At 43.8% G+C, this 15,000-nt stretch overlaps 1 protein-coding gene across 1 annotated transcript in view; it reads left to right on the forward strand.

Moving 5' to 3' along the window:
- ntrk2a (neurotrophic tyrosine kinase, receptor, type 2a) overlaps positions 1-15,000 on the forward strand; it is a 62,548-nt gene that overhangs the window by 34,142 nt on the left and 13,406 nt on the right. Inside the window, exon 14 of the mRNA XM_056592387.1 lies at positions 10,772-10,957. Coding sequence (XP_056448362.1) covers positions 10,772-10,957 — 186 coding nt within the window. The remainder of the gene's footprint in view (positions 1-10,771; positions 10,958-15,000) is intronic.

Here is a 15,000-nt window from a genome sequence, read left to right on the forward strand (position 1 = left end):
ATCAAGTCTTATTTTAGTAACAGTTGCCAAAATGGCATAGATATATAAATATATTTTTGATGATCAATTAAGACATACCACATAAAGATAAAAAGGATTAAAACAGGTTTGGGTTCCCTGCCCCTTAAAGTCTGCAGCTAGTCCAGGTAGCAAAGAGGTATTGAGAGATGGTAAGAGTACCATCTCTTTATACCACTTTGTGGCTCAAGAGGCGATTGCCTTTACTGCAGTGTCAAGTCTGCCCTCCGTCCAACATGAGACGAGGACGAAGTAGTGCTGCCCAGAGGGCGTATTCTAACCTCTTGAAAATCATGTCAAAATGACGCTGAAAAATATAATGCTGGTTCTTACTTACCAGATCACTTGATGACACCATTGGTCAAATTAACTTTAAATAATAATCTTCGCGCTATGTACTGGGGAGCGATGTGTTTCGGGGACGGGGGAGGGGAAGGGAGGAGCAGGGACAAAATAACTTTGGGAGGGACTGTGCATTTCCTTGTTTCTTGCAATATGATTAGACACAGGAACTTTCTGGAAATATACTGCCCCCTATTTGTTTGGAGTGTGCCAATTTGTGCAGTAGGCGAAATCGAACACGTTGCACCTTTAAACATATTACAGATCCTACAGTTGACCTCTTTGTTGCTTGGCAAGATTTGGTTTAAGGATCGACGGTCTGGATTGGTTGAACTTAAAATGTACATTCTACTAATCAAAGTTACAATCATATTTCAAAGTGTCAAAGAAAACCTGTGACATTTTAGGACCATCTAACAAAATTACATAACCAATAATAAGCTCCATTATTAGGAAAATGAAAGTAGACTTTTTTACCGCTTTAAATGTAGTCAGTTTTTATGTGTTATATTTAGGAGAGGTTTTTGGTACTCATCCTAAAGGGGACAATTTTTTTCCTTGGCTTTGGATAAAAAAACTTCAGATATGACAATAAAAAAGATAAAGCTACGGAATTGTTTAATTAAAGGGGTAATAACAAGGTTTGAATTGTAATGCTTTGCACATATTTGTACATATTTGTTGTATAGATGAAATTGGTACATGTTACTGTTGCCTATTAATGTCATTTTTTAATCGTGAACTTGGATAACTATACATTGAGTAATTCTAACACTGTGAAGTGAGATAAGAGGCAAATCTTTGAAACTGGAAGCAAAAACAAATTTTGGTCATTTAATCTCCATGGTGTTTTATGTCCTCTTTGTTTAATTTGTGAGGGGTATTAGATATTGATTACGGTACCTTATTGGTTTCTTTTACATTTCAACCTATTAAGAATATAGCACTTTTGTTCTCAAAGAAAGTTACTTGGTAAAGGCAATAAGCCACAATTTTAAATTAACTAAACAAATCTTTTGTAAATGCACGACAACTTTGATACCTCTCCACCGGCCGGATCTTTGTTACAGGAAAATAATAGATAACAGACATATATGACAATGTGCTTAAAACAAATACAGACCACAGGCTTTGGACATCACAGTATCACAATACTCTTCCTTGTATTCCGAGATCAACCTCAAAGCTATGTTCGAGAGCCTGTGCTATGTGGTTGCCTTCTCCGTTGCATATTGTTTTGTCTTTTGTCCCAATTTCTTTTCCAGTTTTTTTTGTTGAGAGGGAATATTATAAATAAAAAAAGGTAATAGTGTCCTTTGTGTAAATGTGTGTTTTGTTCTTTTTGTCGTGCATGAGTACATTTTAATTTCCGTACATTTTATTGTATTGTATTGTTTGGTCACAAAAAAATGTGAAACAAAGAGTACTACTCCTGCCAATGCTCAGCATCTTTGAGCTCAACGACGTGTCAAAGAATTTCTTTCGAATTTTCTTCCTTTCTTCTCAGTCTCTGCTCCTCCAGCATTCTCTCACATCCCTCCATGATGCAAGCAGTGATTGTACTTATTTCATGTAGCATCCCCTTTCAGTCAGTATATTCAGCACATAAGAGGCTGCCTTCAACATCTCAAGAAAGAATTTCTTGGACGAAGGTGAACTTTCTAGGCAGCTAATGGATTGTATTTTTCTTTGGTGGTTATATTATCCTAAATAGAAGTATTTGTAATCCAAAGCATCCTAATAATAATATTAAAAGGAATTCCTTGACCCATTAAGGTAACTTAATGGGTCAAAGCATGCTACTTTCTTTCTATTTCAGTAGGAGAGTCCTCCATAGTTAAAAAGACACAGCTTTTCATGCATGCATTATTGCTAATACATTAAATCCTGTCATCTCTTTTGACAAAAGTGCTCCCTTTCGCTACCGGTGTCATTTATTACAATCAAGGAGGTCTCCAAGGTATCTTAGTGTTATAAACCTGGCATTGTAGAGTGCTACTTTATGTAGTGTTTAGGCTGGAAATTTGATGGGTGAAAATACATATTTAATAGTCCTGCTCTGAATTTAAGAGGGCTATGATTGGTCGATACACCTTTCTCGTTGCTATGCAGTTGCAGCAGAGCCTTCAATTCATCTCTTTTGACACTGCAATCATTAAACTCCTAATGATCCCCTCCACCGGCAACATTATGCATTCAGTGCTTTATATGAGTAATTCATCATCCGCACAGGTCTCCCTCGTAGCCCCACACTCTCTTCCTTACATTGGCGAGAAAGTGCAAAGAGTGCATTACAGTCCCTTTTACAGACCATTACCTACATCACCTTTTTTCAGACCTATGTGTTGGTTTGCTGATGTGGGGCAACCAGATTTTACACAGCACAGCAAAAGTACTATCAATGGGCCGCCATAAATATAAATCATATGCCATTACGCCTTAGTGTGTCTCTGCGTACTTCAAATGTTGTTTTATTGGGCCATTCTATCTTGTCCCTGTCACCCAGTGCAGTTTATCTGATGATTTCTGTGTTCGTTCCATCCAAGATGCTGAAATAATGTGAGGTAATATGGAAAATATAGTCTCTTTGTTGTTGTCGGACATTGAAGGAGCTTGTCCTGGCAGATGTTGGGTGTTTCCTAAAGACACAATGCTTGTGTTCCCCTAATGGCAGAACAGAGTTAGAGGCCAACCAGAAGATGGGTTGTGTTGAGGGGTTTCTACTTCACCACCAGGTGTGAGGTTAACGAGCCATTTCACAATGGCTGCAGTTAAGCCATACTTAATTGACCCCACCTGACAACCCCACTTGTGATGTCACAAAAAGGTTGGGTTTCAAATAAATAGCTTGTAATGGCTTGATAACCTAGCAGAGTGGGGTCCGCTACAAGGCAGACACGAGAGAAGGGGTGAGGAGTGAGACACACAAATTGAGAGGGACACATGAGCAGAAACTCAGACTCACAGAGGGAAGGGCCCGTCTATTTTTACCAACAGGGGTGTCGTATGCAACCTGATAGGACTCTGCACTGAGACCAGCAGAACTTGACTGGCACAGGCACATTTACACCTAGTCCCAGGCTGCCGTTTATCTCGCTGCAACCTAAAGGAAATCCTATCCACCTTCCTACATTTTTTTATTTCTCTATTCCTCCTTCCTCAGTCTAGGTTTCATCATCCCTCTCTCTCTATGCCTCCTCTATTTCCGTCTCTTTCCTGCTCACTCTATTTGACCATTTCCCTACTTTTTGAATATATTTCACTCTGCTGATACCTTGCCACACATTACCTCTGAATTTCCTGTTTTTCTGGACCTCTGGCTTAGTTGGGTTTTATTGCTTATTTTTTTTTCTCCCCACCCAAGCACTCTTTTAGGACACCTAATATCCTGGATATGCTCATGCAAGCAAGCAAAATCATAGAAAACTGAAAAATGGCTGAACTGTCACAGTGAAAAGCATTTTGAGACAAATAACCAAAAAGAAACCGTTTCCTTTTGGATCGATAGCTGACTTCCTGTACTGTATTTAGCAGGGTGATAGCAGCATAGAGACCACTGGCTTCAGGTTACCAATCCTGTTTCTGTTTGTGTGTCTGTTTCTGTGTGTGGGTAGGTCTGTATGTGTGTATGTGTGTGTGTGTGTGTGTGTGTATGTGTGTGTGTGTGTGTGTGTGTGTGTGTGTGTGTGTGTGTGTGTGTGTATGTGTGTGTGTGTGTGTGTGTGTGTGTGTGTGTGTGTGTGTGTGTGTGTGTGTGTGTGTGTGTGTGTTTGTGTGTGTGCGGGCATGTGTGTGTGGTTGGTTACCAATTCTATGTTTTTTGCAGCGTGTGTGTTAGTGTTTGCGCGTGGATGTAATCCAGGGCATGCATATGTGTGCTGGTTCACATTTACACTTACTCTGCCTGTAAGGGTAAAGGCGTGTGAAATGGTTGCACACAAAAAAAGAGTTACTTTATATTTGTGTGTGTGGTGTGTGTGTAACACCTTGCCTGTTTGTGTAAACCGGCTGTCCTTTGGGTTATCATGTGGCCATGTGTGTGTGTTTGTGTATGCATTCCTGTGTGTGTGTGTGTTTAGGCAGCAGTGTTTGTGTCTGTGTTTGTGTGTGTGTGTGTGTTTGCGTGCGTTTTTGTGCGTGTCTCTGTGTGTACTGCAGAGTGCACCTGAGGGTCATAGGAGGTCAGGAGTGGCAGCTCTCCTCAGGCTCCTCTTCTTCCTCCTCCTCCTCCTTCTCCTCCTCCTCCCCCTCATCTCCGTGCCCACTGCCTCCCTTCAATCTCCTCTGGTGCCCTTAAGGTCCTGACCCTGTCCAATCAATCTGCTCATTGTACCTCACGCAGGGTCTGCTCGCTGACGGCCAACTAGTGGGACCCAGTGACTAGGGCCTGGCTAACCCCTCAAGAAATGGGGGAGCATTGAGCCCACAAGGTTCAATTTATCATGACCTAAGTAACCTTATTTTTCAATAAATATTCAAGCAGGATTTTAGCTTAGCACTAAAAAATTAAAAAGGCACTTTCATGGCCACCATTTTTTATTAATACAAGAGCAGGTAAAAAGGGTAAAGTGGGCAGGTACAAACAAATCAAAGAAAAGCAAACAATCATGTTTACGGTTCTGTGGTTTTTATAAGGATTACATGGTGGCATTCATTGAGTGCAGTGTGAAGGACATTGGGCCGTTTTTAATGGAGAGAACTCGGTTTAAGACGCTAGTTGTCAAAGTGGTTAATGGTAGTTGAATCAACCTCTCATGTTGCATTAATGGGACACATGATGAGCAATTCCCTTTCAAAACCAATTACGGGAATCTGGCAATGGACAATGCCGCCGTATTTTTACAAAGAACAAAGCTCATGGTTTGCCGGAATTTCTCCCAGCGTGCTTCCCCAAGTGCGAGACAAGCAGTCGTCGCTTGAATCAGACTGACTGACGTGTGCTGATGTTCTTAAATCTCGTAATAGCCTGGCTACAACCATCGCCTGGGGCAAGCGAACCACTAAATTGATTCATTTTGTCTGAGGTGTGTCCAGAGAGTCTAAAAAAAGATCAATAGAGGCAGTAGCACTGCACTGCTCCAGTGCTGAGCCCCTTCGCCTTCAAGACTTGTGCAGCCAAAGCCCCACCGAGTCTGCAGTGGAAACCTAAGTAGGTCTACCTTAAAAGAGGGAAAACTGTTTGTGTTGAGATGGGGCCGCAGATCTGTTTATGGCAGCGTCGTCCTTAGAATGTAGCCTCGGTCAAACATCTTGGGGATTTGTTGGATCTTAGCCCTTGTACCTGTTCTGGGGAACACATCTTTTTGCCTCTGTTCTGTTTGTGGTACATCTGCTGCAAAGCAATCATCTCACCCAGCGGCCCTTCAGGGAGGTCCTCTGAAGAGGCTTGGCATCGGGCTTTCGTTTGTAGGCGATGGAAGACAGAGCTGGAAGGATAGGCATGTATTCCCACTGCGTTCTGTGTCCTTTTCTCAAACACTTTTTGAATAAACTCATGTCAGATACATGATTTCAAGTCATGTCAGAGAGTCTTATTTCATCACCAACTTTAATGATCGGAAAGCCCACTTCACAAATTTCAACTTGAGCACAAAATGTTTTCATATCACAACGAAAAGGTTATATTTGGCAGGAGATAGGCAAATTGACATTTGAATTGTATCAATTTGGCGGGCGTTTTCTCCAAAGGGACATGAAAGCGCGAGCCTGAGACCAGAGTGCAGATGAGCCAATATTGAAGCAGCAAATATTAATCTGGGGGCCACCTGCTGACCTTATAGACTTTAGCAGCAGGTTATTGGGGATTCGCGAGACTGACTCGATGTCAGTGAGTGCTGGGAGCCAGTTGTCCAACATTTTAAACAGCAGTTCCATGTCTATTAACGGTGTTGGGTCAAGACCTGACCCCACTTACACCTTCAACCCTCTCCTCCCCCTCTCACCCCCCACCCTCTCTCTCTCTTTCTCCCTCTCTCCCTCTCTCACCCCTCTTCTCTCCCTCCCGTCATCCCCTCCACCAAATTACTCCCAAGAGGATCTCCTTCCATCACCTATAACTCTCTCTCTCTCTCTCTCTCTCGCGCGCGCGTGCGCGCACTCTTGCTCAGTTTATCTTCTCTCTCGCCCGCTTGCACACTCGCTTTCTCATTCCAAAGGCGAACACATTAGCATGCACTGACAGACACACACACACAAACACACACACACACACACATGCACACTCACGCATCCACGTAAACAAACAAACACAGGAGAACCTAACACACAGTCTTCCTATGCCCCTCGGCTAAAAAGCATTCATAGCAATCTGACCTTTGACCCCTCTCTGCTAATGATCTTAACCCCCCACTCTCGCTCGGTTTATCTTCTCTCTCGCCCGCTTGCACACTCTCTACCCTGAGACCCAGAGACACACACACAAACACACACACACACACACACACACACACACATTGACAAACATATTGACAAGCTAATTGATAATAATGTTTTTTCCTTTTTCCTACATCCTATAAACCATGTGCTTAATATAAATATTGACAAATTAAGGACAGACACTTTCACTGAAATTAATTACATTTCATGAAGAGAATCTATCATATTATTTACTTTGGGAACATATAGATTTAAGCTCTAATATATTCAATTAAATATCCCAAAAAATAACAGTGTTCGTTACCTCACTGGAAGAATACAAACTAATGGTATATGTAGAGTAAAACTACTCTACATTTTGATGGTATCCTTTGATTGTGGCCTTGCTTGTAAGTGGCTTTGGATAAAAACGTTGGCTAATTGGCTAATTGCGAATGTAGTCACCCTCTCTCTCAGTGAGCCTGCTAGCTAGTACCTAAACAGAACATAACGCATCTCTAACAAATGACACTTTTACGCTTTTGAGTTGCTAACGTGCCCTGCACACATTAAGAAGGGACCACATCCGCGGTGTTGGAGTGTGAATCAATCTCATCCTCTGGGAAAAGGTCGACAGTGGTAAAACCACTCAACGCATTAGCAGTGTTGAATCAAAAGAGCGACCGCACGCTACATTAGCAGTGCTCACTGTTGAAAGGAATGCAAGTTCTGTCTGCGGGTCTACATAAGACATATACTTAACAACTGAATACATGTCAACTGAGAAAGGTTAAAGAAAATAAAGAATTTACAATTCACATGCTATTGCATTGCTGTTAGAATTTATTTGGGGAACAGGGGGGTGGGATGTGACTGAAGGGAATTAATAATAGTGTTTCTGTGTGTGCGTGTGTGTGTGTGTGTGTGTGTGTGTGTGTGTGTGTGTGTGTGTGTGTGTGTGTGTGTGTGTGTGTGTGTGTGTGTGTATGTGTGTGTGTGTGTGTGTGTGTGTGTGTGTGTGTGTGTGTGTGTGTGTGTGTGTGTGTGTGTACGTTTATAGTGTTGGGATAGAGTGTTGGGTTCATGACCATGTGTGGGTTGAAACACAAAGCTTTGTGAATATAAAGACAAATTCTTCAAAGACTCCTTCACTGTTTTGATAAACCTGGAGGTCAGACATGTCACCTGACTGTATAATTTCAGTGACAGCACAATTACACGGGCCCCGTCAGAGACACAGTATGAGGCCCTCAAGAGGCCCTCTTACAGTCACCCAAAACACACACACACACACACACACACACACACACACACACACACACACACACACACACACACACACACACACACACACACACACACACACACACACACACACACACTCACACTTTGGTATTATTTGTTATTCCTCGTTCTAAAAAGCTCTTAAGATTACTGAAACAGTATAAATCACAAACATTCCCACACACAGACACACACACACACACACACACACACACGCGCACACACACACACACACACACACACACACACACACACACACACACACACACACACACACACACACACACACACACACACACACACACACACACACGCGCACACACACACACACACACACACACACACACACACACACACACACACACACACACACACACGAGCACCAAAGCCTCTCACCATACAGTAGTACCTTGGGCCTAATTTGAGAGGCGAGAAAGAAAGGACAATGGATGAGAAGGAATGCAATTCTCTGGATACAGTCGGCTCATTCCCTTGACCACAAAAACCAACAGAACGAGGTGGAAACACATCCATCCACATCGCTGCTCCTGGGAAATCATTCTCATGGCCTGCACAGCTTACAACATTAGTTCTGTCACGTGTCGTGGGAGGTCTTCATATCTGAGCGAGGGTGTTTGAGGATATGTAATAGTACACTTCCCTGTAAGTAATTTAAGTATGGTTTTAAGGCCCATGCTTATGTGTGTGTGTGTGTGTGTGTGTGTGTGTGTGTGTGTGTGTGTGTGTGTGTGTGTGTGGTGTGTGTGTGTGTGTGTGTGGTGTGTGTGTGTGTGTGTGTGTGTGTGTGTGTGTGTGTGTGTGTGTGTGTGTGTGTGTGGTGTGTGTGTGTGTGTGTGTGTGTGTGTGTGTGTGTGTGTGTGAAAGAGAGAGAGAGAGAGAGAGAGAGAGAGAGAGAGAGAGAGAGAGAGAGAGAGAGCGAGGGGGAGCGAGAGAAATAGAGAGAGAGAGGTTGAAGAATGCGCATGTCTATGTCTTTCAGCAGACCTCTGTTTTGACATGTCTGCATGTGTATGTTATTCCTCTCAACTGACATCCCGAGATGGGCTGATGAAATGCCGGGATGGATGAAGGAATCCAAAGACTCATTCCCACACACTAATACACACACAAATACACATCACAAATACACACAGATCAACACACACACACACACGCACACACACACACACACACACACACACACACACACAAAAACACGCACGCACACACACACACACACACACAAAAACACAAGCCCACAAACACGCACACACACACGCACACGGTCTACTGTGGTCTACAGCCAAGGTCAAGCTTTATCTGTATCAATGTTTTCTAATAATTTAAGTATATATACAGTTGAGGGATTGTTTGGAGCAAAGAAACAGTTTTTCAGTGTATTGGAATGTGAATGGGAGTGTGTTTGTGTGTCTTAGTGCTAGTGTTACACAGGGCCAATTTAGGTTTGTCTGGTTGTCTCGGAACCCTGTCTGATTTGTGAGACTTTGTTTGTGACTTGTTGTTTCTTTTGCAGTGTGTTTGTAATTCTGAATCGCAGCATGCCATAGAGTCCTCGCAGAAGGAGACAAAAGAGAAGCCAGTGTTTACCTTGTTATCACACCTAGGTCACAGTCAATTAGCAACAAAGTCACGCCAGGCGCGACTGTCTGAATTCCAACTTATTATTCCTTCCCTTAATTATGAACAAAAAAAACACTTTCCTCCTTGTTACCACAACAAACGGCTCATCTGCCAGGGACAACCCGGGGCGCAGTGTGATCCCTAGGTTTTCTCTGCTCTGACTCACGTCCTGCTCAGGTTTTTCAGTTATTCTTGGCGAGGGGGCATGCCTTTCCATGCTCTTGTTTTCTAGTGTTATTAGCTTATTTCTTTTTTTGTGGCTCAATGGATTTACTGGCTGTATGAGGTAAATATTATCGTCTGATTTCATTATATTACAAGGGCATAGGTTAGGTGTGGTGCAACCTGCCTTTAAGAGCAACCAGTTTGAAGTGTGTTAAAACCCTTGCCCTTTAAACATTTAACATCTTTCCTGTTGACATTCCTGAGCTCCGCACGGTTAGTGATTGGTTTTCCATCACCCAGCAGCTGTTGTTCCACCTTCAACTCACTTCATATGTGTGAGGCGGTATACAGTTTTTTCCAGCCTATGATAGCATGGACAGACAACCGACTGCTATCTAACTGACGCCACACAGGAAACACTGTTTGATCTCTGTGTGAGGTCCAAAGACACTGCTGCAGTTACGCTTATCGACATACGTGTCGATAAGCGAATGAAATGGAAATCTTCGAGATTGCCACTTTCTTGTGTTCACTGTATGCCCAGCCTGCCCTTATCATAGACCGCCCTTATTATAGAATACCCTTATCTTAGTAACGAAAGAATGGAACGAATCAGCCTTCAAAGGCACTGTGATCTGCTGTTGCTGAATTAGATGCACGGGTCAGGTAGCGAGAACATTTGGTTTCATTTTGAACTGGAAGGACATGTTGTGTCCCTCACTCTGCCCGGTCTCTGTAGAACCCTTGTGTCTGCTGGGGGTGTCTAATCTGTCATTCATTCAATCAGTCTTGTCCTCTATCATAGCTGAATTGATCCTACTCTAATTAAGAGGAATCGTGATAAAGAAATGCACTCAATATTAACACTATCGCTCACAATAAATAAGTTTGATTATATACTTTTTGTTCTCATTATTTGTCATAAGACAATCATTGTTGTTTATGTGTGCTCTCCTGCTTCTCACAGGTCCATCGTCGGTGATCAGCAACGACGATGACTCAGCCTCGCCGCTTCATCATGTCTCCAACGGCAGCAACACGCCCTCGTCTTCAGAGATGGGCCCGGACGCTGTGATCATCGGCATGACCAAGATCCCAGTCATCGAGAACCCCCAGTACTTCCGCAGCAGTCACAGCCTTAAATCGGACACATGTAAGTCTTATTCTGCTTGGCTTTATCAATGGCACTCCTCGTCGTATTGGCTATTCATTAAGGAGCTTTTGGGTCAGAACATGTAACACTACGAGGCGTTTTGCCAGCCTAAGCTTCAAGTTGAAATTTTCAGCATGTTAAGCACTGTTTTCAAACATACAAATGTATGCTTGTATGATGTGAGACAACAGAAGCGCAGTACCCTACCTAAGTTAACAAACTTAAAATGCGAAGCAGTGCATCTTTATCCTAAATAACATGACAAAATATAAATAGTGTGTTGTCAGCAAGTGTCAGACGTCAAACAGAGAGTTTATTGATCAAACTGCTTTTATAATACTTGCACTATCTCTGTCTCTTTGATCGGACCGAATTATTGATCCGGTCCGTATTCGAGCTTGGGAACTCACTTTGAGGCACATGGTAACGGTGTTACCATCATATAATGTTCAAAGCAGGCTGACAGCTCCTACTACGTTACTACGTGAAAACATGAGAACATGCTGTTATGCGATCCACAACAGTGAGATCCGTTTTTTTCAGCAAGTGTCAGACGTCAAACTCTACGTCATTTTATCGATCCCACAGTTTTGATAAAACTTGCCCCCAAAAGGATAGAGGCTGTTGGTATCTTCGCTTTTCCCAGAGCTTCCCTCTGTGGAGTTTCTTGAAAAACCTTGGGCCCTAACATGCTGTACAGCTGTTAGCATATCCAGATCAGCCACTTACTACCTCTGAAAGAAGTCCTACTCCTTACCACATTTATTTATGGAAGAAATGTATTCAAATTCATGAACAACATAGCCTCTGAGCTTTGTTGAATGCCACACAAAGAGGGGAAGCTACTGAAAAAAGGAGAGCAATAGGGTAAATGCTGGCAGTTACACAGGGGACAATTGAGTAGCTCTCATGTCTATTGCCTTGCCATCAGACACACACACATGTACACACACATACACACACATGAACACACACATGAACATGTGTATGTTTTTGTGTATGTGCCTGTGTGTGTGTGGGTGGGTGTTTGCTTGTCTGTTAGCTTCTCCCTGTGTATGTGTCAATATGCATGTCTACAAGGATGTGTGTGCATACACGGGAGGTTACCATAGCAACAGCTTCCCTGCTTCCATGGCGATGGCCTTGGACATGCTGACAAGCAGTGGAAGGTGATAAAAGAAGTGTGTCCAGGCAAAAGAGTGTGTGTGCACGCATACAAGTGCTGCGGTTTGGTGTGTAAATGTATGTATGTAGGTGTAGATGTCTGCGTTGTCCATTCATGAAGAGCCTGCCTGAGTCAGTCCATGTGGACCTAAAGGAAGAACAGGAATGATGTCCAAAGGACACTGAAGCTGCTTTCCTCCAGCGAATACAGAACCTCCTCCTCTAACAAACGCCCCTTGCATTACACCGAGGAGTACGATACTATATCAAACGCAAGTGTTAACAAATAGAGGAGGTAAAAAGAAATACAATAGCAAAGCTGGGAAACCAGACAATTAAAACAATGTCGGCAAACGGCGAGTGCCGACCACAAGACAGTGCGGGAATATCGACCCGCTCCATCAAACCACCCTCAGGTTTATTGGCAAGTAGTGAGCCTCTTGAGCCTATGGCCTCGCCTTACAGTAAATTATGAAACTGTGTGTGTGTTTGTGAGTGTGTGTGTGTGTGCGTGTCTGCGGTCTTGCATCCCATAGGAGGCCGTACAGTGGAGGAGGGCTTGGGTATAGTGGAAGAGACTCCTGGTTGCAGCAACTGCATCATTTATAGCCCTACCGTAAACCCACTGGATAGACTTAAAAAGCTAATGATGAGGTTAAAAAGCAATCAATAATAATCAATGCGGTCAAAACTATTATCTATGATTGCGGCTGTGGGTGTCTGTGTATTTGTTTATGTGTGGTGTGTGTGTGCGTGTGTGTGTGCGTGTGTGTCTGTGTGTGTGGGGGGGAAGCTGGGTGTGGATGTGTGTTTGCGTCTGAAGGTCAGGTTCATAACAAATTAGCGTTGCTGTAATAAAGGGAAGACCCTAATGCAAACAATTGATCCGTTTTTATCGATGCAACCAGACTGCCAGCGGCTCATTGTTAGTTTCTGTGTAGTATACCAATCAAAAGAAAGGCAATGGTTTAAGAAGTAAAAGAATTTGGCCAGATTGGACCAATGCCCCCCCTAAACTGGCAATATGAAAATGATGTTTACATTCCATCACACATATTTTTTATGGCACCTATTTTACTACCAGGTGTGATGTTAATTAGCCATGACAAGTCATTTAAAATGAGATCCTATAATGGCGTTACACAACATCCCACACGGATCCACACGGAGGTACTGCTGGATTGATTAGCCTACTGGTTAGTCTACTGGATGGTAGGCTTGTACACAGCTGGTGGTAAAATTGGGACCCTTTACATCCAATCAGTGGCATAATTTGAGAGTTTATGATTGGGGTATGTATGACTGTCAAGTGTGTTACCACCGCAGAGGAGAGAGGATGGTGGGGGGGGGGGGGGGGGGTGGGGGGGGGGGGGGGGGGGGAGGAACAGGTGTCCTCGCCGTCGATGGGATTAGCCCCAGCATCTATTTCACAGAGCGACGTCATAGGGCTCTCCACTATGAACGGCTGGGCCAGGCTTCTCTGTAGTCAGCCGCTGTATATGTTTCCTCTAACCTCCTATATTGATGTTTCCTTCCTTTTTTCGTTGAAATGTAATTTCCCCTTTGCGTTACACAATATACATTTCTGCCTCCTGTGTGCGCATTATTGAAGTGCATCGTTTCCGTGCGTTCCCTCACCTAACGGCCCTGTTTTTTTCTGTTTTAAACGATATTTTTTTACGTTCTATTAGTATTTTCTTTAAATCTTGTTTTTCAGTGTTGCCAATTGTTATTATTTTAATTGAATATTTTTCATTTTTTTATTTGATTAATATTATGATGATTATCATGCAGATTACAAAAATACTACCCAAAACAACATAGTTGTTGTAGTGTGAAATAGCACGACAACATACAGACTAGTTAAACATGGGATGTATCGCAGTTTGGGATCTTTTGATTCACCAGGGCTCTGTAAGCACTACTTGAGAGTGAATAGGAAGGGAAAGCTGAGCCAGAAGGAGAGAAAGCACCTCTCACACTCTCCCTCCTTGGTTACCAACAACAGTTGGCATAGCAACCGTAATGCACAGATTATTCCTTTATTTGGGGGGGGGGGGGGGGGGGGGAATTATCATCAGGATTTGATGAGTCTAGATCCTATATGATTGCTCGTGTGAAATTGCCCCAGTGTGCACTCAACGACATTGTGTTGCTGCGCTGTTTCCATGCAGACAACACTCCAGCCACCAGAACAATGGGAGAGGGCAGGTCGATGGGGGCGGGGTGGGGGGGGGGCTGAGGACCGGGTTGTTGGGGGGTGGGGGGGGGATGAAGAGGCTGAATTGGAGCCTAAATCTGTCCCTCCGCATGTAAACGCATTAGGGCCCAGGCTACTTGGGATGCCGATTAGGGGATAGGTGTGAGGGGACACACTGAAGGGAATGAGAATAATAATGATTGAAGTGCTGGGGACAAAGGGGGCATGGGAACCGCAGAGAATGAGGAGGGACTGGGGGAAGGGGAGGAGGGTCGAGGTAAACGTTGGAGGAGTTGGAGCCGGAGAAGCAAAAGAGGAGGGGCCGGGGGAAGGGGAGGAGGTGGAGGTGGAGGGCGAGGTAAACGTTGGAGGAGGTGGAGCCCCGGAGAAGCAAAAGAGGAGGGGCTTGGGGAAGGGGAGGAGGTGGAGGGCGAGGTAAACGTTGGAGGAGGTGGAGCAGGAGAAGGTGGAATGGGGAAATGGATGAGGAGAAGGGAGGAGGGGTGGAGCATGAGGTGGAGGAAGAGAGCCGGAGGAGGGGGAGAAAGGGGTGAGGTGGAGGAGGAAGAGGAGGGGTAAGGGGAGGAAGAGGTAGAGAGAGAAATGGGAGGAGGGGGGAAAGAGAGCACTACACAGGTGGTTGATTGGAAAATGTATTCCTGATAGCGATGTGGTATGA

The sequence above is a fragment of the Gadus chalcogrammus genome, chromosome 6, assembly GCF_026213295.1.
Source record: "Gadus chalcogrammus isolate NIFS_2021 chromosome 6, NIFS_Gcha_1.0, whole genome shotgun sequence".
Lineage (NCBI taxonomy): Eukaryota > Metazoa > Chordata > Actinopteri > Gadiformes > Gadidae > Gadus > Gadus chalcogrammus.